At 49.7% G+C, this 27,874-nt stretch overlaps 12 protein-coding genes across 12 annotated transcripts; 6 read left to right on the top strand and 6 right to left on the bottom strand.

Moving 5' to 3' along the window:
- Positions 1 to 6: 6 nt before the first annotated feature.
- On the bottom strand, positions 7 to 937 carry ANOM_007751 (uncharacterized protein; the record flags this gene model as incomplete). Its single annotated transcript, XM_015553007.1, has 2 exons — positions 7 to 667; positions 891 to 937. 2 exons carry the CDS (start codon positions 935 to 937, stop codon positions 7 to 9), a joined length of 708 nt encoding a protein of 235 aa, XP_015404439.1.
- A 262-nt stretch (positions 938 to 1,199) lies between these two features.
- On the bottom strand, positions 1,200 to 2,761 carry ANOM_007752 (flavin monoamine oxidase family protein; the record flags this gene model as incomplete). Its single annotated transcript, XM_015553008.1, has 3 exons — positions 1,200 to 1,954; positions 2,008 to 2,320; positions 2,423 to 2,761. The coding sequence occupies 3 exons, from the start codon at positions 2,759 to 2,761 to the stop codon at positions 1,200 to 1,202; spliced, it is 1,407 nt and encodes a 468-aa protein (XP_015404437.1).
- Positions 2,762 to 4,157: 1,396 nt separating this feature from the next.
- ANOM_007753 (uncharacterized protein) lies at positions 4,158 to 5,096 on the top strand (the record flags this gene model as incomplete). Its single annotated transcript, XM_015553009.1, has 4 exons — positions 4,158 to 4,243; positions 4,315 to 4,529; positions 4,606 to 4,724; positions 4,782 to 5,096. The coding sequence occupies 4 exons, from the start codon at positions 4,158 to 4,160 to the stop codon at positions 5,094 to 5,096; spliced, it is 735 nt and encodes a 244-aa protein (XP_015404438.1).
- A 319-nt stretch (positions 5,097 to 5,415) lies between these two features.
- On the bottom strand, positions 5,416 to 6,425 carry ANOM_007754 (proline racemase family protein; the record flags this gene model as incomplete). Its single annotated transcript, XM_015553010.1, has 2 exons — positions 5,416 to 6,027; positions 6,078 to 6,425. The coding sequence occupies 2 exons, from the start codon at positions 6,423 to 6,425 to the stop codon at positions 5,416 to 5,418; spliced, it is 960 nt and encodes a 319-aa protein (XP_015404442.1).
- A 546-nt stretch (positions 6,426 to 6,971) lies between these two features.
- On the top strand, positions 6,972 to 8,102 carry ANOM_007755 (FAD-dependent oxidoreductase; the record flags this gene model as incomplete). Its single annotated transcript, XM_015553011.1, has 3 exons — positions 6,972 to 7,120; positions 7,176 to 7,287; positions 7,353 to 8,102. 3 exons carry the CDS (start codon positions 6,972 to 6,974, stop codon positions 8,100 to 8,102), a joined length of 1,011 nt encoding a protein of 336 aa, XP_015404443.1.
- Positions 8,103 to 8,765: 663 nt separating this feature from the next.
- Positions 8,766 to 10,390, top strand: ANOM_007756 (amino acid transporter; the record flags this gene model as incomplete). The annotated part of the gene is made up of 5 exons (XM_015553012.1): positions 8,766 to 8,909; positions 8,962 to 9,223; positions 9,276 to 9,467; positions 9,517 to 9,905; positions 9,974 to 10,390. 5 exons carry the CDS (start codon positions 8,766 to 8,768, stop codon positions 10,388 to 10,390), a joined length of 1,404 nt encoding a protein of 467 aa, XP_015404440.1.
- A 1,218-nt stretch (positions 10,391 to 11,608) lies between these two features.
- Positions 11,609 to 13,941, top strand: ANOM_007757 (uncharacterized protein; the record flags this gene model as incomplete). The annotated part of the gene is made up of 3 exons (XM_015553013.1): positions 11,609 to 12,476; positions 12,642 to 12,904; positions 12,958 to 13,941. 3 exons carry the CDS (start codon positions 11,609 to 11,611, stop codon positions 13,939 to 13,941), a joined length of 2,115 nt encoding a protein of 704 aa, XP_015404441.1.
- A 1,223-nt stretch (positions 13,942 to 15,164) lies between these two features.
- On the bottom strand, positions 15,165 to 17,754 carry ANOM_007758 (Zn(II)2Cys6 transcription factor; the record flags this gene model as incomplete). The annotated part of the gene is made up of 8 exons (XM_015553014.1): positions 15,165 to 15,657; positions 15,750 to 16,006; positions 16,054 to 16,491; positions 16,537 to 16,829; positions 16,890 to 17,350; positions 17,419 to 17,534; positions 17,588 to 17,611; positions 17,668 to 17,754. The coding sequence occupies 8 exons, from the start codon at positions 17,752 to 17,754 to the stop codon at positions 15,165 to 15,167; spliced, it is 2,169 nt and encodes a 722-aa protein (XP_015404444.1).
- A 453-nt stretch (positions 17,755 to 18,207) lies between these two features.
- On the top strand, positions 18,208 to 22,268 carry ANOM_007759 (ABC transporter ATP-binding protein; the record flags this gene model as incomplete). Its single annotated transcript, XM_015553015.1, has 5 exons — positions 18,208 to 19,205; positions 19,254 to 19,533; positions 19,583 to 20,486; positions 20,537 to 21,546; positions 21,594 to 22,268. Coding segments are annotated over 5 exons (3,822 nt in total), but the record flags the coding sequence as incomplete, so codon positions are not given.
- Positions 22,269 to 24,383: 2,115 nt separating this feature from the next.
- ANOM_007760 (uncharacterized protein) lies at positions 24,384 to 24,683 on the top strand (the record flags this gene model as incomplete). The annotated part of the gene is made up of 1 exon (XM_015553016.1): positions 24,384 to 24,683. The coding sequence occupies one exon, from the start codon at positions 24,384 to 24,386 to the stop codon at positions 24,681 to 24,683; it is 300 nt and encodes a 99-aa protein (XP_015404451.1).
- Positions 24,684 to 25,430: 747 nt separating this feature from the next.
- Positions 25,431 to 25,994, bottom strand: ANOM_007761 (uncharacterized protein; the record flags this gene model as incomplete). The annotated part of the gene is made up of 1 exon (XM_015553017.1): positions 25,431 to 25,994. One exon carries the CDS (start codon positions 25,992 to 25,994, stop codon positions 25,431 to 25,433), a length of 564 nt encoding a protein of 187 aa, XP_015404448.1.
- A 90-nt stretch (positions 25,995 to 26,084) lies between these two features.
- ANOM_007762 (uncharacterized protein) lies at positions 26,085 to 26,359 on the bottom strand (the record flags this gene model as incomplete). Its single annotated transcript, XM_015553018.1, has 2 exons — positions 26,085 to 26,136; positions 26,208 to 26,359. The coding sequence occupies 2 exons, from the start codon at positions 26,357 to 26,359 to the stop codon at positions 26,085 to 26,087; spliced, it is 204 nt and encodes a 67-aa protein (XP_015404447.1).
- Positions 26,360 to 27,874: the final 1,515 nt, after the last annotated feature.

The raw sequence follows: 27,874 nt of genomic DNA on the forward strand, positions 1-27,874 counted from the left end.
CTTCCATCAAGACAACCAAGATCGCGAGCTCCAATGTCCATATGGTCCTGCGTAGTAATCGCCGTCCTCGCTCGAATCAAAATATGCCTGGTTCGCCAGTGGATCAAGATATCCGGAAGCACTCGATAACTGCACTAGAAGCGCTCGTTCCGCGGGCATCAGGTTAACAGAGGAGAGAAAAGACGTCGTCGTGCCGCATGCGGCTGCATGGTCCAATTCAGGATTCCGCAGTGTCGACCATGCTGGAATCATCGCATCACTCGGTATACAGGACGCCTGCTGCGACATTGACCCATTGGCTGAGAGGCCTGTTTCGTGGCTCGTCTCAGTAGTAATTGCTGATTCCAGGACCGCAATTGCGGTGTCTGAGAAGTACCTGCTATCTTGCGGCAAGGTCACGCTTTGAACCTCAACATCCACACACATATTATAATATTCGCGAGGCTCTGGAGAAACGGCACGACCAGACAAGTTCAGCTCTTCCCGGCTCCACATACCTGCCGGAGCGGACATCCCAGCTTGGTTGTAGTCTGGGGAATCGTTGATATCCCTGACCTTATCCTCTTCCCCTGACCATTGAGGCTTGGATTTCCGGGGTTTGCCAACTCCTTCGCGCCCTCGTTTTTCGTATCTGTATTTTGGAATGATGCAATCGCGCTTGAACCATCTGCAATTCGTACATGGTATGCCTGCTGTCGCGTCGCATCGGATTTTCCGATCATGGCAAAGGAGACATGCCTGTCTACTCCTCTTTCTGCGGGAGGGTTTCGAATTCATGCCAAATTGCTGTGAACGTTCTGACATTTCGCAGCCAGATTTAGGACGCACTGGCGTAGGTATTAATACAGGACAGTGGCGGAAAACGGCTGGACAAAGCAGGAAAGAATTACGCCGTGGAGCGTGGCGCTGAGTCAAATGGCTGCCGGAAGAGGTCCATGATGCCTCGACGCGGTTGGAGATATCGGCGGCTACAGATAAGAGATGGGCCCAAATTGCGAAACTTAGTCCAGGACTACAAATCTAGGTCAAGGTTGTTTTGCTTTGATAATATCCTGATATAGGAGTCCAGGGCCCGGAAAGGTACGAAACAATGAGAGTGGAGACTATTGATTAAAGACACTAAGATAGTACACGGCGGGAACATTCATGTAGATAACATCATCTACTGCCAGGAGGCTTTCCGAAGCCATGTGAGGTTGTCACAGACGAGAAGTAGGGTCCGTCGACAAGGCCTTGACCACTTCAGCGCCTCCTCGCTGACCCGACTGGATCGCACCTTCCATATAGCCACGCCATACACGCGAGGTCTCGGTGCCCACAAAATGCACATGGCCAAACGGGGCAGCAATGTCCTTGCCCACGATTGACAGGGTGCCTGGCGTGGTGATCGGGCAGGGGGCACCAAGGAAATAGGCTTCTTTGGTCCATTCCATCTCCAGGACATTAACGGGCTGAGGAACCTCGACGTACTGACCAAATGCCCGACTGAATTGCTCCCAAGCCTGTTGGTGACGGGATGCCCGGGGCATCTTCGACCACTGCCTTCCTTTATCACCGGCAATAAAGCAGGTGATGGCCCACTGGTCATCCACAGGGACGCTCGTATCCCGAGAAAAGATGATGGGCCCCTTTTCAGAATCGAGGACGCCCGAGAACCCAGCCTTCTGCCACCAAGGCTCCTTGAAAACATAGACCACCTTCGTATAATAGCCTGTGGTGGTGTTCTCGCTCAGAGCAAGCTTTTTCTCTGGCAGGGGAGGGTTAAATTCGATTTTATGATACAGACTGCTCGGGACAGACACAATTACGCGTTGGCACTCGAAGGTGGCCCCTCCTTGCGTCTGTACCACACAGTGTCCGCGTCGAGATTGATCAATGGATGTAACGGGCTGTCGGAGAAACACGACGCCGGGTCCCAGTTCTTCTGCCATCTTCCGAGCGATGGTTTGGTTTCCTGGTGATATTAGACAAGTCCGCTCTTGAAGGTGATAACCAGGTATGGATTACCTTGTCGATTGCGCAGGTACTGGCCGCCGTTCTTCTGGTCCGATATAATATTGTCGATGCCAGCACCGCTCTTAAAGTACAGAAGCATGAAAAGAGCACTGACTTCATAGCTCTCAACCCCAAGTAACGAGACTGAGAGCACATCGGCGATGGTGACGGCACTCTCCGACTGTATCTTTCCGATACAAAAGTCACGGAATGTGAGTTGATCGATTTCTCTGGCTCGGGCAGAGCTTGTCGGGTCATCCAGGTCTATCAGTGAGCACTCATCTCGAAACACCTGAAGGAGGTCCAGCAATGCATTGGGGTCGCCCTGGGGTACGTTCAGTTAGGTTGGCACAATGATGGAATAGGAAAACAAAAATAACAAGAAACAGAACAGAAACGTAAGAAAGGATGAGTACAAAGAACGCACTGGGAGTTCTCCGTATGGCACTTTGACCAGCGATCCCTCCGCTGACTGAATGAGAGTGTGTCCATGGTCGCGTTGGACCTCAGTGTCGATACCGTACCGTTGGAAGAGCTTGAACATCTCACTCTGGTTGGTATCATTGATCCAGGATGCACCTAGATCATTAAATCCCTTCTCGCAGGACTTGGCTGTCAATGTCTTCCCGCCCACTCGGTCGATGGCTTCCACGACACACACTTTGAAACCGGCAGCCTGCACAATCTGTGCTGCTTGCAGACCACTAAGGCCAGCCCCTACCACCACGACGTCGTAGGTTTCATGTCTTGCCGGAGTGGCTGTCATGTTGCTTTGAGAGAGCTATATGGCTAAATGAACTTTTCCACAAGAGGATATGATACGCGAGGGAAAAGCAAATTGGTACTGGCTCTGTGCGGTGTCGACAATGGCCGCTTTATAGGCAGGATGCTCTCAAGATTATCCAAATCACGTTGCCTGCTGTGGGGCTACATGTTATTATAGCGCGATGTAGCCATTTCAGTCATATCCCATAATTAGGCAGCCGGATATAGCGGAGTCTATGCTGGCTATATCCTTATCTATAACCGCGGTTATCTCACGTCCAAGACATGGAGTGTTGGACCCCGACCATTGGGTCTCCACAACCCAAACAGCGCCTCATCCTATGCTGAGTGGCCCACAGTTCGGTGGAACGATCTTACTGTCTTGCTTTCAAACCATTGTCTGGTGGAAATTTTAAATTATTGGCCGCTGGTGACCCATTGACTTTCGCTGTAAGAGAAGACCTGCTCCGTGTACGTGTGTCTACATTCTGCAAGCCGCTTCCCGGATCGCCTGCAGAGAACGCATATTGTATTCATGGCGTTCGCTTACTGATACAGAAGGATCATGTTCAAGGCCACCACCGCCTATCGATTACTGATCCACGGCGCCAAAGCGCCTACCGCCAGACCCATGAACTCGTGGTTTCCCCTTCTCCAGCCTGGCTGTTCATTCAGACTTTTCGTCTTTCATAACAAGTCACGACTGGGAAATATTTTCACCATGGTGCTTCTTGTTGAGTTCTAACCTCCTACGATGTATGCTACTCGGCTGGAGATGAGGGCTGAGATCGAGAAGCTGTCACATGACTGCAGGAGACGCTTTTATTCGACCTAGATCACCACCTCGCCTGTGAACTCTCGTCCTCCTATCATATCATTGTACGATTTGGCCACAATAACCAGCCTGTATCCTTCAACTTGAATTTCCCTCTTCTGTTCAAAAATGCGCCGCTTCGAAAGAATATATGACGTGGTTGAGCTGGTCGAAGAGTATCGGCATGGAGGTTACCATCCGGTGCAACTTCATGAACGTTTCCACCAAGGATACGAGGTGATTGGGAAGCTGGCATTCAGCCAGTACTCCACCGTATGGCTTGCAAAGGATCATCAGAGGCAAGCTCCTTTTCCTTTTCGCCGTTAAATTGTTTCATTCAGCACAAGGGTAATTAACCGCTATCACTTTAAAGTGACCAGCAACAGGTTGCGTTGAAAATATTAAAAGCTGATGCATCTAAAAACAATCAGAACTCTCTATGCTTCTTCAGCTGTCAGTGTCCGATATCGACCACCCTGGAAAGAGACATGTACTTGAATTGTACGACCACTTTCAACATACCGGCCCAAACGGGACTCACCCGTGTCTTGTTCTCCTGGTGATGATATCAGACGGGACGGCGATGACAACCAGTGGGTCCCCGCACGATGTAGGCTATGTACGGGCGATTTCCCGTCAGCTTCTGCTGGGTCTCGACTTCCTTCACCAGTCAGGCATCGTCGATTGCGGTATGGTAGGACCCACTGTAGTGGAGGCGGCGGACTAACGGCTTAATGCAGATTTGCAACCGGCGAATATGATGTTTTCAGTTACCGGAACTATAAATATCCAAGACTTTTGCAGCCTCCCGAGTTCAGCCCTGTGAAGTGGTTGGAAGGAACGATAAAGGATGACAGCCCTCCCAAATATTTAACGCCTACGCAAAGGCGCCGTGGCCTGTTGGACAATGCAAATTGGTCAACACTTGTGGCCAGGATTGGGGACTTGGGTGGAGGTAGGCTACCCCGATCAATATACAATCTCGTCTAGCTAGCATTCTTAGCGGCTCGCCGGCTCACATATACCCCCAGCTCAGTGGATTGGACACTGCGATGAGCAAACCGTAACAGCGCTAGGCCTACGTGCACCTGAACTAGTCCAACAGGATATCTGGGATGCCGGCATAGATATCTGGTGCTTGGGCTGCTCTGTATGCTGAATCTCCCTCCTTCAAAGCCTGAATTCGGTCTCTAATCCTTACCTGAAGTTATTCGAATTGGCCACGAATGAGCCACCTTTTCCTTTAGGGGTGTTTGGCCTTGCACGACAGGAAATAGATAACGACCACAATGCTCTCATTGACCAAAGGCTCTCCTCGAACGGCCAGAGAGGCGAGAACTTCACCAACTATCTGAGAGCTAGGCTACCTAATTTTACCGTTGACAGTGTGGAAAGCCTGGCGTCGTTCCTGTTGCTTATGCTACAAAAAAGCCGTCAGAGGCGACTGTCGGCGAAAGACTTACTTCAATCACCTTTTTGTTGGATGGGCCTCAGTATTAAGACAGCTGTCAACACGAAGTGAAGAAATTATCGAAAGATTTAATTCAAACCTAGGCGTGCTTTGGTCAGGCGTACGATGATAAGTATGACATCGGGTGTTGGACATACAGGCAAGAATCACAATGTAATTCTGTCTCATGATTGCACATTTATAAACTCGGGGGTTTCACTGATCTGTTGTATCTTTTTGTTCGTAAGGTGGGGCAACAGGGAAACCTGCAATTTCCCGACACAAATTAATAGAACTACTCATTCTTCAAAGAACTATGTTGGAACGATATTCTAAATTGCTTTATTTCTAGAGGTGTGGCCGGTGGCCCGTAGATAAGTATTTTAAGAATTCAGATTAAAAAACCGGCCTGAAAAGGATCATCTGGGTCTAGTAGAACCTTGCGCTCTCCTGTTATCCATGCCCTGCCTTGAATATTTGGCAGTACTGCATCGGTGTTGCCCACTTTCTGTGTCCCCCGTATACTGCCAATGAACTCAGTGTCGATGACACTTCGGAAGGTGACCTTTTCCCCGATCCGTATTTGGCCTCTGGCGTATAAAACTGCCAGGCGTGACGAACTTCCGGTACCACATGGGCTCCGATCCAACCTTCCGGGCGTGACGATGACCGTATGTTTCACTGACTTCACCCCATCCTGGTCGACAAGAGGCTCACTGATGATGATATTATTAATGCCACAGATCGCTGGATTCTCCGGGTGTGTAGGCATATATTGCGCTAGCACTGCCGCCTTCAGTCGGTTGCCAAGGTCGACCAGTCGGTCTCTATTTGACGTGTGGATCTCGATATCCAAGTCTTTGGCCTGGGCAATCACATACCACTGGCCACCATATGCGATGTCCACCAGGATGGTTCCAAAGCCAGGAATGTTGACCGCTTGGTCAAGTCCATACACGAGGCCGGGACGTTGTCGAAGGACACTGACTTGCATTTCCCATTGCTGCACTCGGCGGTTGCCGTGATTAATCCGGCCGCAGTATCCAGCTTCACCTCGGTAAAGGGCTCATTCATTGAGATGGCTCCTGTTTCGAGCAGGACTGTGACGGCGCATATGGTGTTCGACCCAGACATCGGTACCCAGTCCCCGGGGGCCATGATCAGGAAGCCCGCATCCGCCTGAGGGTTGCAGGGCGGCAGCACAAGGACAACACTCATTTCTGGGCGACCCCGTGGTTCGTGCAGTAGCAGCCGGCGTAAATCATCCTGTTCGTTCATGAAGCGGACTAGCTTTTCATGCATGGTCCTTGCTGGTTTGTCAAGTACACCGCCGAGGATCACATCGCCCGCCTCCCCCTCGCAATGAGAACAGACCAGGGATATGTTGCGCAGCGATCGCATTGTGGTCTGGTCGATGGGATGATTGGTGAAGCAGGCCTGAATCGGATAGATAGGGACTGATCGCTCGCTGGTCGATCCCAAGTCACTTACAGTAGCAATACTTATCCAAGGACAGTCACGGAAGGGCTTGCTGGATTCCTTCGACGACTTGTGTTTCCGCTCGGGGTCTCTATCTTATCATCATGGATCCGGAAACGCTTGCCCAAACCCATGAATCATGATAGCTGTTGATTGGTGGAGATTGGAGATAGCTAACCACTTCTAGTTTAGTGGGGAGACCCACCAATTGGCCCTAATGCTGCTCTCTGTACGAGTGGTCAACAGAAGAACGAGACGCTTTGGCCCTGCCCTAAAGTGACGGTGATCTTGTTCTGATGCATGGCTGCAGATCTTACGCAGAGGAAACTCCGAATAAGGCAAGGCAGGTGGTTCCGTCCCCATTACACTGTGCGGTCCATCGTGACATCAACTGCTCGCCATCTAAATACCTTGTAAGTGTAGTACATCACCTCTTACAGGAACGACCAAAATACCATCTCCTCCAGCATGTCTCCAACGCACACACATATTGGCATCATTGGCTCAGGTATCATCGGCCTTTTGTCGGCGTTGACGCTCACCGATGCCGGCTATAAAGAGACTATCGTGGCGCGGGATCTACCGGGCGATGAATCTCAAGACTGGGCAAGCCCTTGGTGAGTTTTTCTGGGTTTTCCATTTAATTGCACACCGTACTTACTGGGAGTGGAGGGCTGGCGTATCAATATTTCCTCATCCAGACGCTGGTGGCAACTCCCTCCAGACGGAGAATTTCAAATACTTCTGGGCTTTAGCGCATAGAGATCCTACGAGTGGTGTTCAGGTAAGTCTCCAACACTGCAGACATGCTGGTAGTCCTGTTCATTATGTGACTTATGGTATGTCCAGGTCATCAAGGCAACCGAACACTACGATGATCGGGAGGACGATTCAACCATCTGGTACAAGACGGTCGTCCCACACTATCGTCTGATTCCAAAGGACAAACTGCCCAAGGGTGTGAAACTTGGGTTCACATATACTTCGATGACAATCAATCCAGCATTCCTTCTCCCTTGGATCCAAACGCAATTAAAAGCACGTGGAGTCACATTTCTTCGGAAGACACTGACATCCATCCAAGAGGCCAAAAGGATCACCGGAGCAGAATATATTGTACACGCATCGGGCTTAGGAGCGTACATGCTTGCGGATGATAAGAATGTAGAGGCCATTCGTGGACAAACAATGTTTGTCAAGACGGACTTTAACGAGTTGAAGATGCACCAAGGTTCCCACTACACCTATGTCATTCCGCGCATGTTCACCAACGGTGCAATTATCGGCGGCATCAGCCAGCCCGGTAGTTTGGATCGCAATGTCGACGAGGCACTACGCGCAGACATCCTCAAGCGCGTCAAAATGCTTACCGATGGGGGCCTTCGCTCGGTCGATCTGGAAAACGATGTACAGAAGGACATTGTCGCCTTTCGACCGGGAAGAAAGGGAGGATATCGACTGGAAGCCGAGGGTGACATAGTGCACGCCTATGGGTTTGCCGGCCTTGGCTATATTTTCAGTTATGGGGTGGCTTTAAAGGTTCGGAAGTTGGTTGATTCGGTTGTAGAGAAAAATAGGCTTCCAAGGAGCCACCTCTAAGGTGCTTTTGTCTATGCAAGGCTGCAATGCCGGGATGTATGGAGAATAAAAGGCTATTCTGTCCAGTATTGGCTGTATCACATAACTATGTACATAAACGGATTCGACTTGTCGTCTAGGAATCAAGTGTTCAAGGCCCTGTCGCATTGAAGTCATTGAATTAGGCGCGAGATGCAGAGTCGCCTGTGGCGTACATATCGATCGATGCCCAAGGGCGCACTATCAGCGAAGGGGCCTTTGGCTTGTCGTAAGGTGGACAGAGCCAAACATGCCACAATGCAACGTCAGAATGACTACTACGAGTGCCAGCCAGTGAAAGCCGGCGTGGCACACGGAAGCGCTTGCCCATGAGGTTTCTGCATAGGCCTAGGGATCACGATGGCTGTGTTTTTGCTATCTTTCCATCCTTTGTACCGGCATCTGGGTCACCCGAGGTATAAGCGATAAGCGCAAAGCTCCCCCTTCGTGGCGACGATAAGAATATGCTAGCGGAAGAAGTTGCCTTCTAGGTGTGCTTCCCCGCATGCTCATGTTGACTCCACATCCAGGCTGGCAGTATATGGGGATGCTTCAGGTCTAAAGAATCGATCTAATCCTTGTATATGTTGCATCAGCAATCGTGCAGATCTTGTCTTAATTTCCTCACAACCGCAATTGCCTGCCATGAAGAAACAGATCGCTTCTGATCCTGACCCGGAAAGTATCACACATACACAATCTCAGGTCGGCGAAGGCTTCGTTAGCAAACCAATTCAAGATGATGCTGTCTTTGGTGAGATTCGTGAAGGAGATACCAACTATCGCGATGTGAGTTTTCGTCTGACGCTCCACACAATTAGAATGAGCTGACATGGCCTAGGTGAGCTGGATGGGGACAACAGCTCTCTTGATCAAAACCCAAATAGGCCTAGGTGTTCTTTCGATGCCGAAGGTTTTCGATATCCTCGGAATAGTGCCCGGGATTGTTGTTCTTCTTACAATTGCTGGGATGACGAGTTGGTCGAACTGGATGGTGGGTGTCTTCAAGCTACGCCATCCTAGTGTTTATGGAATTGACGACGTGGGAAAAATGCTTTTCGGGCGAGCTGGATTCGAGCTATTCGGTGCGGCGTATACCTTGTGTGAGTGCTCCTGGTCCTGTAGAAACTGACTGGGGTTCTAACCGGTTGTAAGACTGGATATTCGCTGGTGGTTCTGCTTTGCTGAGCATCTCGATCTCATTTAACGCGCTCTCTGGCCACGCCGCCTGCACTGCCGTCTTCGTGGCCGTTGCTGCCATCATTGCCTTCATATTCTCTAGCATCCAAACCCTTGCTCGTATAAGCTGGCTCGCCTGGTTAGGCGCGGCATGTATTATCACTGCGGGTAAGTTTCCTAGAGGTTCCGTCCGGATGTTCGTCTAAATGGTCCCTAGTCTTCATTGTCACTATCGCTGTTGGAGTCCAAGGCCATGCACCTATGACTTCAGGTGTCATCCCAGAACCAGATTTCAAGTTATTTGGTGACCCAACCTTTGTCGAAGCCATGACCGCTGTATCCACGATATGTTTGACATACGCTGGAACCCCCGCCTTCTTTAACATTGTTTCTGAAATGCGTAATCCGCAGCTTTTTACTCGATGCCTAGCAATTTGCCAAATCCTTGTTACGGTCATTTATATCGTGGTCGGAACGGTTGTCTACTATTACTGCGGATCGCATGTTGCCTCGCCTGCTCTTGGCTCGGCAGGAACATTGATTAAAAAGATCAGTTATGGTTTTGCTCTCCCCGGACTGAGCGTTTCCGCAATTCTACTACTTCATGTGAGTTTTTACCCACTGCTCTGTGATTGACCAATTGGGCCGTTTCGCGAGGCTGACTTAGGAGGAAGTTACCTGCAAAACACATTTTCATTCGAATTCTTCGGGGCACCAAACACCTTACTGCACCGACTCGGACACACTGGGTCGTCTGGCTAGGGTCCACATTCAGTGTGATCTCTGTCGCGTACATTGTCGCAAGCAGCATCCCTGTTTTTAGTGATCTCGTATCACTGGTTGGGGCTCTCTTAGCAACGCCTTTGTGCTTTCAGCCTATGGGATGTATGTGGCTGTATGATAACTGGGGACCCGGCAAGCGAGACAAGTCTGCGAGATGGTGCGTGAGTGTTGCCTGGTGTGTCTTTGTCATTCTGAATGGCTTCTTTTTGACAATTGGGGGAACATATAGCTCTATAGTGAGCATTGTTACTTCTTACCAGAGGTCGGGGGGATCATCCGCCTGGTCCTGTGCCAACAATGATAATTAATTCGTGTTGTTATGTACCGGATATGTCTATCTCTGGGGTTGTAGACATATTCCTGCCCAATTCAATAATTGTTCGTCCAAGACATATACCTTGATAGTGCAACTATCTCAGCTCAATGGGCGTAATCAAACGAGCATGTGGGCTATTTTGGATTTGTAGTGGGGATTCTTCACTTCATGAACTGCGATAAAGATGTTGTACTGTCATTGGATGGGGGTATTATGGCTAAGAGAAACTACGAGCGATGCGAGGAAAATAGTAGCCCTCAGACAGCTAGAACTAAGACGCAAATATGTGATGAGGCCTTATGATGTCTTACTCCTTTCAATATAAATATCCACAAGAATGAGGTAAAGTAATGGCGTCACGGCTGAAATAGCAGGGCTTCCCTTCTGAGCTTCCTGATTGTGTAATCGAGAACGACGTGATTTCACCACGAGAAATACATTTTTGAACCCCAATAAAATAAGTAAAAAGTAGTGTGAAGCGTCTTGTCTACATATGCTCAACATGGTGCGCCAGCTTAAACCTACGAGGCAATTGACGACATTGACGATAGTGCGAATGTAGATAGAGCGTGCGAAGATTATTACGGCAAGACCTCTTACCAAATTCCTGTGATCATATCTTTCATTGAGGGCTTTTGGGTTAGAAATCCCGAATATACTCTCCTCCTATAGCGAGGGCCAGAATGACATTCGATCGTAGGGACTGCTTGCTATCTGATCAAGATAAAGTGTGCTTGGCGGTGGCGCGTCGGATACTCTTGCTCTATCCTATCAGAACCAGATCAACGCCCGGGGACACACGTAATGGTTTGGGAAACCAAAATTCTATTCGCTCAATTCATCCAGGGAAAGAGGACACGAACAGAACCTTTGGAGCCTACCCCAGTCTTACCCCAGACTTCCCAAAAAAGCAAATGTGGGGGACGATTGGAGAACAACTGCGGGATTTGGAAGCCCTACGGAACCGCTTGCCATTTTTACGAATGGGCCTTGGGGAACTCCACCAATTATATGCGTCAAGCGATTCGAGAGCAATTTAAAAGAGCGCAAGCTGGGCTGTAGTGACCTTGGACACACCGATTAAAAGAGCGTTGCTCCCACTCCCTGAATTGTCGTCTGTTCAGATCTTGTCCACACTTCGAATCCTTTCCATCGCCCATCCTGATAAGAAACCATACACCCCATACCTAGAATCCACAACATCTGCGCAATGGCAGACCTCCAGGGAATCATGGTGGCATTGATCACTCCTTTCACTGATGACCAGAGTGCCATCCACGAAGGCCGTCTCCAAATGCTCGTCGAACGCCAAATTCAAGCCGGTGTCCATGGCCTTGTCCCCGGTGGGAGTACGGGGGAATTCACGTCGCTGACTCTTGCTGAACGCAAGCAACTCACGGAGCTCGTGGTCAAGTATACAAACAGCCGAGTGCCCGTGATTGCTGGCACAGGAGGTCTGACGACAGCCGAGACCCTCGAGCTCTCCATCCACGCGGCACAAACTGGCGCCTCGGCGATCATGGTTGTTCCGCCGTTCTATGAAGCGGTTAACATGAAGGAGCTGAGGAGCCTGATCACCGAAATCGACCAAGTCACCCACATTCCCATCGTATTCTACAATATCCCGTCTGCAACAGGCCTGAAGCTGAGCCCAACGGAACTGGCTAGCCTCTCCACAGTGGGCGTTCGCTACTTGAAAGACACATCTGGCGACGGACCGGCATTGACAGAGCTGCTATTTGGTCTCTCTGATAAAATCACCGTCTTCAACGGTTGGGATACCCTGACCTTCTATGGGCTGGCTGCGGGTGCGCGAGGCGGAATTTGGGGCGCTGCGAACCTTATCCCCGAGTTGGCAGTGGAGTTATGGGAGACCGTCGCAATTAAGGGCGACCTCAAGAAGGGCCGTGAGGTGTGGGCCAAGGTTTGGCCAATCTGCAAGTTCCTGGAATCGCACAACTATGCAGCAGCCGTCAAGACGGGTCTGGAGCTGACTGGGAGCTCTACTGGTGGCGTGCGAAAGCCTTTTGTCATGCTGGAGCCAGAGCTGCAAACGGAGTTGAAAGCTTTGATGCAGAGTGCGGGCGTGAAGATGGCCTAAGTCTAGAACTATCTATCCATTTATTTTATCTAGGCACTGCACTAGATATTATCAAAAAGACCGAAACTCATAAATTATATCCTCATCTTAGCTTCTATACTATGCATGTGGAGGGGAATGTATATTTTGATACGGCTTCCAGCCGAACCTTTACCAACGAAATCGCCCGGATATGTTACGCGTGTTTTTACGCCGTCTCTTCCCACTAACAATGCCGAGAGACAAACGGTCATTGATGACTACGCCGAGAAGTACTCAAAAGGCTTCGAGCTGACCGAATCGATATCCTCAAGACCCAAGGCTACGTTGCCAGCTTCCTCGCGCTGTGTTCTCGTTACAGGCGCAACAGGAAGTCTTGGCTCTCACATCGTGGCTGCTATTGCGCGGCGCAACGATGTTGAAACGGTCATCTGTGTCAACAGACTGAGCAACATCGAGGCCAACTTCCGTCAAAAAAGCTCATTTTCATGCGTGGAATTGAGCTCAATGCCGCGTCTATGGCAAAGCTGGAAGTGATTGAAACGAATACAAGCAAACCGTCCATAGGATTGTCTGTGGACAAATACCAGTCTTTACTGGGCAGAGTCACACACATTGTCCACAGTGCGTGGCCCATGAGTCTAACACGCCTTATCCGCATGTATGAGACCCAAATGAAAATCCTAAGAAATCTTATATCCCTTGCAGCGGATGTTGCCAAAGAGCAGCCCCAGCTGCGCGTCGGGTTGCAATTCGTGTCATCCATTGCCGTGGTTGGCAACTACTCCCTGTGGAAAGGAACTTCCTTGGTGCCTGAGCAGTTAACAACTGTCGAGTCGGTCCCTTTCACTGGCTATGCAGAGGCGACGCTAGTCTGCAAAGCCATCCTGTCCAAGACGTTACGCCGCTATCCCGATCGCTTCCAGGCCAAGGCCGTGCGGGTTGCGCAAATCTCCGGATCCACCCAGAGTGGCTACTGGAATAATTCCGATTTTATCCCGTTCCTCATCAAGACATCCCAGTCTCTTGACCAACTCCCATACCTCAAGGGCACACTCTCTTGGTACCCTGTCCATGGCGTCGCTCCTACACTGGGCGACTTGCTCTTGTCCGAGACGGCCGACGACGAGATCTACCACATCGACAATCCGTCCTGCCAAGGCTGGCAGGAAATGATTGCATCGCTCGCCAGCGCACTTGGCCTTGGAAAGGAATGCATTGTGCCATTTGACCAGTGGATTGATCGCGTCAGACGTCTCCGCGGGTCTACTGCTAATAAACCGGCACTGCAGCTGATTGATTTTTTCGAAAACTACTTTATCCCAATGTCGTGCGGAGAGCTCATTTTGGATACAACCAAGGCAAATCAGCACTCCCAGACGCTTCGTAACCAAGGGCCAATCACTGACGAGGTCATTGGCAAATACATCAAGGCAATGAGAACATCGGGCTTCTTGAATTAAACTGGGACTGTTGTACTCTCTCGTTGTTCTATCGAGGGTGGTACGGAGTCCCGGCAGAAGCCCCATGAACCTGCCCTACAGCCTGTACCCGGGACCTAGAGAATATAAGTCGGAAAAAACCCTCTTTTCTCGATGCTTCCTCCGGGAAGAGTAGTCCTGACAGAATCCGCCCCAGTGGTCGAGGATGGTAATTTTAGGCCCTATATCTGGTAAGAGCTCTGGAATACCGTATGGGATAAGAAATGTGTGCAGCGGGAAGAATGCTGCCGGTATTATCAAAGAGATACTGAGGGTATGCTTGTTCCCCTATGGTGGATATCCTGATTGCCGAAACATTGCATGCCAGGGAAGTGGTCAAGAGGAATTGCCGAGAACTCTGACAAGGACGGAATATATATCAGTAGGTCATCTCAAGTTTTTCTTTGTTTGGCAACACCGAAGACCTGGCATGCTGTCTCGACTCTAAAGGAAAGATGTTGACCCAATCCCTGCTCCTGGTAGTCTATATCGACTGGACGTATTGTTACATGAACCTAGAGGTGCCTGTAAAGTTGTTAAGAGGCCAGAAGTAGGCCATGCGGCATATGTGCAGCAGTTTGACTACAGTATCGCCTTCATTCTTATCGAATGTCACACCATATGTCGTCGCGAGACCTGGTCATTGCTAGAAACTGGGGATCTGTTCGTGGTAGACGGTCTCGTTACGCTGATCTGCGCGGGGTTATCCCTGGTGGTGAGGCGAGTCAAGCACAGGAAAATACGTAATTGTTGGCATCTACATCCCAATGCCCTCACCCGATACATAAATAGTGTCCAGAAGGGACAAGAAGTCAAGGTACAACGAGAACAAGGCGCAAAGCTAGGCACTTGGCAGCCAGCTAGTCGGCTATGATCTCGATGCTATCAGTACTAAGGCAAGCACTGCATTGCGGAGCATGGCTAACTTACGGGATTTCCGTTCTGAGATGACCGAACTGGACCAGTTTCTTTTCAATGTTGGATGTTTGACACGCGCAAGCTTGGCCAGTGCCTATGGGAGCTCAGTAGATATTTGCTGGACGTCATGCCTTGAGCATACTGAATAATCTAGTCTCGGCTACTACCATTTATTAGCTATAGCTTAGTATCATCAAAGCCTGGGGCGTAACAGTGTTCTCTTCCTAACCCCACCCCCAACAAAAACATGGGCTCCAAATTACTTGAACAAGCACCGACCCAAATCCTTAGCCTATCCAACCCCCAGGCGAAATATTAAAATCCGACTCCTGCAGCAATCCCATGATAGCCCGGTTACTGGAGAACCAGCCATCCAAATCTGCCTCATTTCCAATCGATATCGTCGGCTCCTCCCTCTGCTTGTATTCCTGTCCGATAAAATCATGTCCAGTGTCTGTATCCAGAGACTCTATCGCCTGTTGATGGATTCCAACTGAAAGCGGTACCGATAGTCCCAATGCGGCGAGGTATTCATCCATCTCGCCATACGCTGGCGTCTGGCCTGGCTGATGGGATTTACGGAACTCTACGTAGCGCAGCGCTACGTTGTAGAGAACTAAGAAAAGACGGTACATTCTAGCGGCAGCATCTGAGACAGTTGGTGCAGATTTGATGGATTCGACGAATGCATGTAAGTCAGTTAGGTAACCCTGATCTTGAGTTTCGATTACGTGACAGAATATGACGATGAAGGGGGAAAAGGGCGCGAAAAGGAGGGTCCTTGGGCGTCATTACTATGTTAGCGCCGGAGAAAATGGAGTGGGATTGTGTTTTCCTTCGGACACAGCTTCATAATGGAGACACAAGCTTACCAATGAATATACATGGGGAAGTAGACATCTTGATTCTTGTGTATCACTTCCATGCAGTCATGATGTCTCTGCAAAGTGGCTTGTGCCGCTTTGATGCAGTTTGAGCTGAAAGCCGTGGAAGAGGGTTGTTGCTGCGTCGGTGGAGTGGCCCGGTGAACCAGCGTAAGGAGCGATAGACGGAGGACATCGTCGGAGACTGCGAAAAAGTTTATCAAGTCTTCTCCCGAGGTCTGCCTCGCGGCTTGGATCCAGTGATTCTATGCAACGTCAGAATGCCTGTGGGATCGGCTGATTCATGACTTACATGGGTGTCTCGAGTTGTCTTGTCCAACGCCTGTAGGTCATTCACAAGAATTCGTATTCTATCATGCCGCACATTGTCAGGTTGAGCAAGTGAGGAAGGGCTGTATAGCATCGCATATATGTTGCCTTGGCATCGCGCAGACTCGATCCACAAAGGGAAGTAAGCCATGACAGGTGCCTGATTGCAGTGGCTTGATGAGGGTCGAGGTATTGTTATATCACCGTCAGGAATAGTTGACGCTCTGCCTAGGCGAAGTGATAAGCTCTTGTCGAGAAAGTAGATGCCCCAAAAGAGAAATTGTTTGTATTGCAGGGTGTCTTGCGAGTCGCTCTTCATGGATACATTCCGATGGTAGCCCAGTGTCTGGCATAACTCGGACGCCTTTGATGAATAAATCCAGGCCATGGAAGGCTTTGAGAGCTCGACGAAGTGGAACGCCTGCGAATTGGTTAGATTTAGCTTCGACTTTTAAGAGACACTGACGCCGAAAGTGAGTGCAAGAATTATGCTCGAGGTTGCAGGCAGATGCAGAGGCAGATCAGCCAGCGCAGTTTCTAGATGCCCGCGGCACAGGTGAGCAAAGCCGAAGTATTCTTCCCTAGGTTCCCCGGACAGTTTAAACGCGTAGTCCCAGAAAAGAGAATGCAGGCCGGCGTTCACAGATATAAAATCGGCCACGGGATAATCGTCAGAGAAATAGACACCGAGGCACATGTCTGGAAATTGATTGAATTGAATAAATTCATAGATCCAGCCGGCACCAGCAAGGCTCTGGGCTAAGCGACCACCGGTTTAGATGTTATCTGTGCTTGTCACAATCCAAGATCGGTACTCACATTTTGCAAGGCGTATCAGGGAAACCGCTTTCTCAATGGGAGGAAGCTGAAAATTTTGAATCCGGAGACGGGGGGTACGGGTGAAGTGAGAGCCAATTATTTCGTTCGAGGCTGTCTGCTTTTCAAGTGTAGCAACCGTATGGGCAAGTGCATCGAGCGTTTGTCGCATCTCTAGACTGCAATTCGGTACCGAATCCGCGCCCATGAAGTTTTGCAGGAAGTCGTGGGCAAAAGCGGAGTGGGCAGTCAATGAAGAGTCCCCTTCCATCACTGGCCCCTCTGCCGAATCGGCCTGGGTTTCATGCCTAGATGCCGCTGGCGTGGTATGTGGCTCGTTGGACGGGGCTTGCATACCCCTTGGTAGGCGAGGTTGTTTGTTGTCGGACCGACTTACCTTGAGATCATTCAAGATTTCGATGATGCCATCGAGTTGGCGTTCGATGTGGTCGATTTTCTTTTCACTGTAGGGCGACGCAATGGTCGGTCATCTGTATGCGGAAATGATAACCACGCAAGGTTGGGCACATACTAAAGAGGAGTGAAGTGGATGCGAGTACGCTTCTCTTTGATCTTAATTTCGGCATGTCTACACTCAATCTTCTTTTCCGCACAATGTGAACAAGGGCACCGTCGGTCACACCGAATCTAGGGCCAATTAAGCCCCAGTGTATCATTCGTGATGTCGCGTGAAAGCATACCTTGCGGAATCGACAGGCATCGCACTACTCATGAGTTAAGTACGGCAATGAATGATTCAGAGGTTAAACGGATCACGAACCGCTCGCGCCAGGCGAGGAGAATGCGGGTTTGCCGAGGATACGCCCTCGGGGACATCAGAACCACCGACTGAATGAGTATCTTCCATAACGACACCTTGAACTTAGACGGAGCGGGAGGTCGAAACGTCGAGAGGGTACTCGCTGTGTGGCACTTCGCAAAAGCGAAAAAGATTAAGGTAGTCCCTTCACCGCACCAAAAAGTGATTGTCGTAGTCGCCACGATCCCGATGATGATCATCAGCCCTATTCCAAAATCGGTGCCCGCTTGGGGGAAAATGCGTTATGGTGGACCCACAGCATCCCGATCTTCCTTTTTGTTTTTCACTGGTGTGATCCACGGTTCTTGGTGCATACGGACGCCGTGAAATCCGTCGTCCGAGAGCCAAGGTCAATCATATTGGAACTTGCTGTATACCAGAAACAACATTTGCGAGGATGGCGGACACCGTAGAGTCCGCCCCGGAACAACGGGTCTCTGTCCTTTGAGCACACGGGTTAGAGGTATATATATCAGCTAAAATGAAGCTGCCGATTTCAGACGACTTCAACTTCTCACTGGTACCTCAGTCTCGGTGTCTGGGCTACTGCCTTCGTCAAGGCGAGAGATGAAGACCGAAGCGATCGAAGGCGAAAAGGGGGCCGCTACAGTACCGACCTCAGACGATCCTGCAGACTCTTTCACTGCCTTCAAGCGAATCTTCAAGTATGCTGGTCGTTTTGAGCTCTCATTACAGACACTCGCAGCATTCGCAGCCGTTGCTTCTGGTGCTGGGATAGCCTTCCAACCCCTGATCATAGGCCAGTTTGTCACCACCGTTACCGACTTCACATCATCGCAATCTTCTCCATCCCAACTTCGCTCAGAAGCTTCCAGACTCGCTCTTTACTTCGTCTACCTCGGAATTGCCCGCTTTTTGCTATCCTATGTGTACAACGCGCTTTTCACATATACCGCTCACATCATTACACGCAACATTCGGCATGAGTACTTGAAATCAGCTCTGCGCCAGGAGGTGGCCTTCTTCGATGTTGGAAGCGGTGGCTCCATCGCAACGCAGGCTACCTCTAACGGCCGCATGATCCAGGGTGGAATTAGTGAAAAACTCGGTCTTGCTTTCCAAGGCATTGCTGCGTTCATCACTGCTTTCATCATCGCCTTTGTGGTTCAGTGGAAACTGACTCTTATCTGCCTCTCAATTGCCCCGGCTACTCTCGTGGTCAATGGTGTTGCTGGAGGGTTTATGGGGGCCTATGAAAATCAGATCCTCGAGGTCAACTCCAAAGCTAACGTCTTTTCTGAAAGTGCTCTTTCTAGTGTGCGGACCGCCCATGCCTTTGAAATCCGAGATAAGCTGGTTGACCGATTTGACGAGTACCTGTCCCGTGCTCATCATATTGGCAACAATCTTTCAATTGTTTTTGGCACATTTTTCTCCGCGGAGTACTGTATCGTTTATTTAGGCTACGGTTTAGCCTTCTGGCAAGGTATCCGCATGTTGTCCAGGGGGGGCATCGTGGAATCCGGAGACATCTTTACGTGAGTTCGGTCATTCCGATGGATAGGTCATTTCCGCTAACAGTCAAGTGTCATCATGTCGGTAATTATTGCCGCTACACAGCTAACGATGCTTGCTCCATACATGGTCGATTTCACCCGCTCCGCTACTGCGGCATCCAAGCTCTTCGAGTTGATTGATCGTAAATCCGAAATCGATCCTTGTGACGATACTGGACACCAACCACCCGAGGTTGTAGGGGAAATTGAGTTCAACGATGTTACCTTTGCTTACCCCACTCGGCCTGGGGTAAGGGTTCTTGACAACTTCTCCATGACGGCCCAGGCTGGCAAGGTCACGGCCCTGGTGGTGAGTTATCTATGGGGATTAGTCAGTATTGCAAGCTAAATCCTCCTAGGGTCAATCTGGCTCTGGAAAGAGTACTATTGTTGGCCTTCTGGAGCGTTGGTATAACCCAGAGTCAGGAACCATCAAACTAGATGGCCACCCAATCGACCAACTAAATCTCAGCTGGCTCCGAAAGAACGTTCGTCTCGTCCAGCAAGAGCCAATTCTGTACCATGGTACTGTTTTCGACAATATCAAGCAAGGCCTGGTGGGCACCAAGTGGGAAAATACCCCCCGAGAGCAACAAATGGAACGAGTCCAAGAAGCGGCTACCATGGCCTTTGCACACGAGTTTATCTCTGAACTTCCAAATGGTTATGATACTGAGATCGGCCACCGTGGTTGCCTTTTGTCTGGTGGTCAAAAGCAAAGAATTGCCATCGCTCGATGCACTGTCTCTCAACCTAAGATTCTTCTCCTGGATGAGGCCACCAGCGCTCTGGATCCACATGCCGAAGGTGTGGTTCAAAGGGCTCTAGACAAGGCTTCAGAAGGCCGAACTACTATCGTTATTGCCCACAAACTTGCGACCATCCGACAGGCTGATAACATCATCGTTATGAAAAAGGGACGCATAGTCGAGCATGGAACACACGATTCGTTGCTTGCACGTGACGGCGCCTATGCTCAACTTGTGAGAGTACAAGACTTGGCCGTTTCGAGTCCCAGATCACAACCCGATCCAGAGTGGGAATCTGTCAACGACTCAAAAGTAAATACCGCGAGCAAGCCCTCAGTCCCAGGTTCGGACGCACCGGGTTACAAAAACAGCGCAACCATACAGCAGAAAGAGTACGCCAATTACGATGACTACAAGCAGCGAAACATTATCTCCGTTATATACCGTCTTCTCCGGGAGACTCCCGAGCTTAGATTTGTGTATGGTCTAGTTCTAACTGGGTGTATCGCAGGTGGTAAGCAATAAAGCAGACGCATGCCATTACTTCTCTAATAATAAAGCCAGGAGCAACCTTCCCTGGCCAAGCAATTCTCCTATCTAGCGTGGTCGATATCCTCGGCCTGTCAACAACGGAATTAGAACAGAAGGGAAACTTCCTCGCAACCATGTTCATCGTGCTTGCCGCTGGCTGCCTCATATCTTATTTCATCCTCGGATACGCAACTAACACTGTCGCCCAACATTTAGGCCATAAACTTCGAAAACAGAGTCTGCACGACATACTCCAACAGGATCTTCAATTCTTCGATCGCGAAGAGAACAGTACCGGTGCACTTGTTGCGCGCGTGGATTCGAACCCACAGGCTATCCTCGAGCTGATGGGCTTTAACATCGGTCTTGTATTAATCGCCTCCCTGAATCTGTTCACATGTTCAGTTTTGGCACTCGCTTACTCGTGGAAACTTGGCCTTGTTGTTACATGTGCTGGTCTTACTCCGTTGGTTGGCTCGGGTTACCTGAAAATCAGATTGGACGCGAAGTTTGACTATGATACTTCGAAGCGCTATTCGACCAGCGCGATTATTGCGTCCGAGGCCGTTACTTCCATTCGCACAATCTCGTCGCTTACCATGGAGCATTCTGTTTTAGCGAGATACACGAGAGAGCTGGATGAGGCAATGGCTGAGTTGAAGCGTCCGTTGTTTACTGTGATGGCGAGTTTCGCCTTCACACAATCCGCGGAGTACTGGTTCATGGCGCTGGGCTTCTGGTATGGATGTCGCTTGTTGTCGTTTGATCAGGTCACCATTTACGCCTTCTTTGTTGCTTTCCTGGGGGTATTCTTTTCCGGCCAAAGCGCATCACAGCTATTTCAGTTTTCCAGTAGCATCACGAAAGGAGTCAACGCGGCGAACTATCTCTTCTGGCTCCACGATCTCCAAAGAACAGTGCGGGAGACGGATATAAACTGCAAAAACTGTCCTGGGGCAGTTGACACCGTGGACCTGGACAATGTCAAGTTCTCCTACCCGCTTCGACCTGAGATTCCTGTTCTGAAAGGCCTTGATCTCAGCGTATGTTCCCACCCTCGTCATTCAGGATTGAAAACTAAATTCCACAGTTTAAAAAGGCCCAATTTATCGCCCTCGTCGGTGCATCGGGATGCGGTAAATCAACCGTTATCGCTCTCCTGGAAAGGTTCTACGACCCATCCACTGGCGTTATCAAAATCGACTCCTTGCCTCTAGCAAGCTTCAATCCACGCCTATATCGCAAGAACGTCGCCCTCGTACAACAGCAACCAGATCTATTCCCAGTTTCGATACGTGAAAATGTCGCTTTTGGTCTAAGCGATGACACTCGTACTGAGCTCGAGGTGGAAGTGTCTCAGATCGAGTCTGCCCTTAAAGCTGCCAACGCGTGGGATTTTGTCTCATCCCTCCCGGATGGGTTGGCCACCTGTGTTGGGTTCGGTGGAACACAGCTTTCCGGTGGCCAAAAACAGCGTATTGCAATTGCAAGAGCACTGATCCGAAATCCAAGGATTCTGCTTCTGGATGAGGCCACTAGTGCACTTGATACGGAAAGTGAGAATGCTGTGCATGCTGCCATCTCTGCGGGGAGGAATGGAGATGGGATAACAGTTGCCGTTGCGCATCGTCTTAGTACGGTCAAAGATGCAGATATAATCTGTGTGTTCCATGATGGTCAAATTATGGAGATTGGATCACATTATGATTTGATTGGCAAGGGTGGAATGTATAGCAAGATGTGTGAGGCTCAGACTTTAGAGTAGGTGTTATAGAACGACGAAGTCTTGCAGTAGCGCTCACAAAGGGGTTAATATTAGTGTCAACACTAGGATCAATAAAGAGCAATGCTGCGTAACAATTGCATGGCTTGATGAGTGTCTCAACTGGGAAAGTCGAAGAGGGCATGTATATAGAGCGTCACAACTCTTCGCTGTTGATAGTTTATCAGTACTAGACTGTTGTATAGCTACTAGATAGCTCACTGTCGACCAGAAGGTTATTTCTGACACCATGTACCGCTGTCTGTGGGGGGTTCGAAACAGCGGACGCTGCGTTGGTCGCGTCAAGCTTCGTCGCCGACTGCGAGGGCAATGTCATGAAAGTTCTGCGAGAAATCCTCGCCAGATGGTTCGATGCGATTGCGGAACTGGACACGACACACTTCCTCACCAATGCGCGTGCCAACTATGTTAAAAGCGAGTCCAAGGCTTTGGGTACAAGTTACGAGCCGGCGCTCGCTTTTCGTGAGGACTTGTGCACCACGATCTCTCCCGAGATATATTGTACCCAAACACCTCGGGTCGTTTGAAAAGTACTAAAACCCCCGGTGAACCTTTCTACTGCAACCCAAGGCACTGAAGGCCATGAAGATACAAGGCGGATTGAGTTTGTCTTTTAAGTAACAGAACAGGTATAGGGGCAGATCAGGGCCTGTCCTGGTTTTACCCCGGCCAGACTATGGCCACCAAGTGATTCGTTCGTGTACTATCTGGAGCAGACCCTTATCTGCTTATCGCTTTTGATCTTGGCTGGGAATAAACACTAGTAGTAAATAGGCTTGCATAGGTATACTTTTTGGCGAGATTACCAGTCAAGATCATCTTTTTGGATCTGCAAAGTCGCTCGCCTTCGCGACCGCATTATCTTTCCATGACGCCAAAACATTAAGGGAATAGAAACCAGGCACAGCTCTATTTGGCCGAGAAGTGTGCCGGCCCAATGATGCCCAGATTACCGGCTATGGCATCGACTGGCTCATGGGAATGGAATTTGGGCGTGAGGGTTGGTGTGCAAAAGACAAAAGCAGAAAAAAAGATATGGTTGTTGAAAAACGCTAATTCGTTGTCACGCAGTGGAAAGAATATTCAAATGGACTTTGGATCAGGCCCGGCAGATGGAAGCTACGACCCTGCGCAGGTTTGCTGCATGGGTCGAGAAGGCCGGGAATCTTCTAAGGCAGCCGATGAGAGGACCTCGCCGACAGAGCCAGAAAGGCAATCATCAAAAGTGACGTCGAGAGACCTAACGGAGGCACTCCGTAACATCGTCGCCACTGTGACAGGGCTAGATCCCAACTAAATGCCTCTCGATGCCGAAAGCGCGGACTTGTAGATCAACTCTCTTATGGTCATGGAGCTAGGCTGCGAGGTCGAAAGGGTCTTTGCTTGCACGCTGGATCAGCCTGATCAGCCCAACACTCCTACACTCCGCAAGTTCGTCGTATCCGTCCAGAGTGCCGTGTTTAGAGCGAAGAAAGACGCGACGAGAGAAGACCAGGAACAATCTGGCGACAATGAAGACTTCTTGAGAAGTTTGGCGTCGGTTGCTCTTGTTGAGCACGACGCAGTCTTTTCAGACGGTTGCTCAAAGTCAAGCGCTCTTTTGACGCCGCCGCCTGAGGCGAACCCAACGACAAGCTCGCTGGGGTCCTCGATGTCCGATATTCTTACGTCGTTTGGCGAAGTAAAGTTAGCGACCGACCAGAGTCTCAGCAGCCATCACCTGGGCCAGTTTGACAGGTCCTACTTGGCAGGTAGCAGCCGCCTCTGTACTATCCTGGTTGTCGAGGCATTTGACAAGCCTGGGTGCCATTCTCGCACCTCTGCCGCTGGCCAACCACTAAACCATGTGCCATTCGCCCCTCAGGAAACCGGATTCGCACAGTGGTTATACGGCTTTTTGGAGAGAGATACGCGCCTGGTCGATATCGACCACAACACTCAGCAGGTGACGCGCACTTGGCCGACAGTACCGCCTAAGACATCTACGGAGCTATGGTTCTCAACGGAATTGGCAACGGCATGTTTCTAAATGCTCCATTCGCTGTGGCCCAATGGATAGCTCCACGCAACGAGACATCGAATGCCGTGAGATTTATCATGTGTGCTCGAGGAGGAGGACTGGCGATCGCACTGTCCATCGCAAAAGCTATCTTTCTAAACCTGGCCGACAACAGGATTCGCTACGATTTTCCCGACCTAGATAAGACGGAATTTCAGAATTTAACGTCCGGCTCGGGGAGCACTCTTTTGAAAACCCTGACTCCAAACCAGCAACAGCAAGTTCTCGCTGCTATTGTGTTTGCCATCAGTCGTGTTTTTATCAAGTCCATAGCCTCCGGCTGCCTTTGTCTCATCCTATCGCTTTTCGTGGATCGTACGAAGCAGAAACTCGGTTAGCTCGCTTTACTAGTAAAGGTGCATATCCTCTCCTGTCTGCCGAGATGAACCCCGAGAGAGTTTCCATTCCATGGACTAAGAAGCGCCAGTCACATACTACATACGCCCACTTCCCCCTTTTCTTGTAGAGTTATTACTCTGGTACAATTACTTCAAGGAAGCTTGACATTCTTCAAAACCACAGTCACGCCTCTTGCCATCTGATTACCCCAAAACATAGGACATCGCTGAACATGGGGAATTCCTCGATACCTCGCACGCAAATGAAATTTAGGACACTATATTGTAGTTGCCACGATTCATGTTTCTGCTAGACATGACGTCCATGGGATACCTACCATTCCAGTATAGTGAGTACTAGAGAAACAGTAGGCTCTGTATGTTAGATGAAGTGAATTCATGAATTGTTGCCCATGCCATGAGAAAAATGCCTTGGAATCCACTACACCCAAAGTTACACCCATTAGACATATCTAACGAAAGGATTATATGTGCTGCTACAAAATGTTTCTCGAGCACCTTGGATGTCTCTCCCTGGTGGTTGGCAAGACCCTCAAGAACACCTTTCACTATTTCGGACATCAGGGTACCGCCAGCGCGGAACAAGAGAAAGCTGGTATACAAAGCCGCTATCACCTTTACACCATCTGGACTGTCAAATAGTATGCTCTGACCATCTGCCTTACCGCTCAACACGGACGTCAGCCCCTGCCGACATTATAGTTTAGCCAGCTGATCGCAGCAAAGTTAGGATGCTGGGCCAGCAAATCTTGCAGCATCGTGTGGCTGGTATCCGTTGGACGTGAAAAGATCAATTCGGTAGAGCATGGCGTTGGTGGCGATGACTAGGACCAATCCGGTGACATACCATGGCATGCTGTATCCCAGTCGCGCCATGAGGTGGCCGTTTAACATGGTGAAGACCGCCAGGGAGCCAATTAATGGCAATAACTGTACACCTGCCAGGAGAGAACTGGTGTCCTGCACGCACTGAAAGAATAGCGGGATGAAATAGATGGTCACAAAGGACGACGTCCCCGCAGACGCTGCCACCAAGAATGGGATCAACAGGCCTCTGTTCTTCAGGAAATGAACTGGAAACATTCGATTCTGTTGGTCGGACCAGATTGGATGGATACTGGGGGCGCTAAACAGGACACCCCCAACCACGAACAGAGAGATCTCTTGGGCGCTGCTCCACGCAAATGTTGTGCCGCCAAATGAGATTGCCATGAGCATAGAAACATACATCCCGATCAGGAGAGTGTTTCCTATCCAGTCCACAGCCTTTATCCGGTCCCAGAACTTCATCCCCGGCTGAAGATCACGAGATGGAAGCAAAAAGAAATACGCTGGCGCAAACGCGCCTCCGATGCAAAGATTGATATAAAAGGCCCATTTTCACGTCGCGGAGGCATTGGAGGCAAAAGCTCCTCCAATTACAGGTCGTAGGCTGTAGCAAAAATAACCATAGTCAGCAATCCGATTTGGTCTGCCCTACTCTCCTCGCAGAGACCAACTCACACGGTACCAAAACCGAATACCACCCCGATGATCCCGATGTATTTTGGTAGTTCCACAGGTGTCGTGAATAGAGACAGCATCATCATCACTCCCAAGTACATCCCTCCGCCTCCAAGGCCCCCCAGAGCACGTCCGATAATGAGGGCATCCATGTTGGGTGCCGCCCCACATATGGCCGAACCGATCTCGAAAATCACCACTCAGAGCACATAGATCCATTGTGGATTAAACTGTATATATATTTTTAATCTCAAGGAATTCCACTGAAAAGGGATCTGATTGGTACCCATGCTTACCAGAGCAGATTAGTGTTCGCTGTTCCGAGAAGAAATGACACCGACAGCCAAGGTAATTTAGAAATTGAGTTCAACTCGGCGATAATGTTTGGCTGAACATCCACGACAATGGTCTGATCCAGCGCAAATAAGAACACGCTGGACGAGATGGCAGTCACTACAGACGCGTATGATCAGGAACTATACCTAAACTTGGGTTATGGATCACACGATTGCTCTCTCTAGCTTACTTACCAGCGAACGCCCATTTGATCCCGTGGATATCTCGTGGGGAGGGTGGTTCAGGTGTTTCCAGGGGGAAGGGTTGTTTGCGATCGGTGCTTGCGACTTTTTTGGGGGGCTTGTCTTGGTCGTATGAACCTTTTAGCCTCGAGAGCTTTGTCGCGAAGCGACCTTGCCCATTATGGCTATTCGAGGCTGCATTTCCGTGTCGGTAACAGTAGTTTCTGACATTGTGTTGGATTGAGGTGAAGGAAGAGGTTAAGTCAAGAGAGTGCTGTCAGAGGGGACTTAGAGAGTCAGTGAAAGTACTTTTTTTCTTGCTCTCTGTGTGTGTACTGGGTTCAGATACCTATACTTATCCACAAACAGACACCCTCTCGGCGTTCACTGCACTAACAGCGAGTCAACAGTACGATATGATGGACGAAGTATCTCCCATGGATCGGAGTAGTGGAGATTGTGGTAGATCCCGTGTTCTCCTCGAATCTGGAATAATTCATGTCCACCGTCGGTGTTAACTCCTAGAGCTAACAGTGGCTCCGTGGTATGTCCGACCTGCGTCGGGGAGTCGCAAACCTCTCTCATTACGAAGGAATCTCATTAAATTGCTTATAATGACGTGCAGGGAATCTTTTCAACCAATCACACACACACATATATATATTTATTCAGAAGATATTTTAGAATAATTATCACCTGTTCTCCAACTGTTGTAGAAATCTTACCTGAATAGCGCAAGGCAGTCTCTTCCACATGGACCAATTTGGTCTTGCTCAAAATGACGACGTCTCTGTCCGAGCTAAAATAACAGAGCTTCATCTCGCATGGAACTTGGTACACATTACGCGAAAGTTCCTTGACTAGATGTTGTGTTTTGTGTATGCACGGTCCTACTGACTCTGTCAGACCATCCTGCAACGAAGGAAGGAATCTATTCAAACGGTGAGAGTATTATCTGTCTGCCCTTGGGGGATCGAGCCTTGTGTATATTGATCAGGAGGACTGTAACCCACCCAAAGCATTTGTAGCTAGAGGAAAATAGTATAGCTATGTCCAGCGCGTTATAAGGCTAGTTGGTGGGTAGTGAGGGCGGTACACAAGATGCAGTGGAAGCTGGCCGACTTGAGGCTGGCCAGGACAGACCGAGCG

This window comes from Aspergillus nomiae (assembly GCF_001204775.2).
Source record: "Aspergillus nomiae NRRL 13137 chromosome Unknown contig00263, whole genome shotgun sequence".
NCBI classification, from domain to species: Eukaryota; Fungi; Ascomycota; class Eurotiomycetes; order Eurotiales; family Aspergillaceae; genus Aspergillus; species Aspergillus nomiae.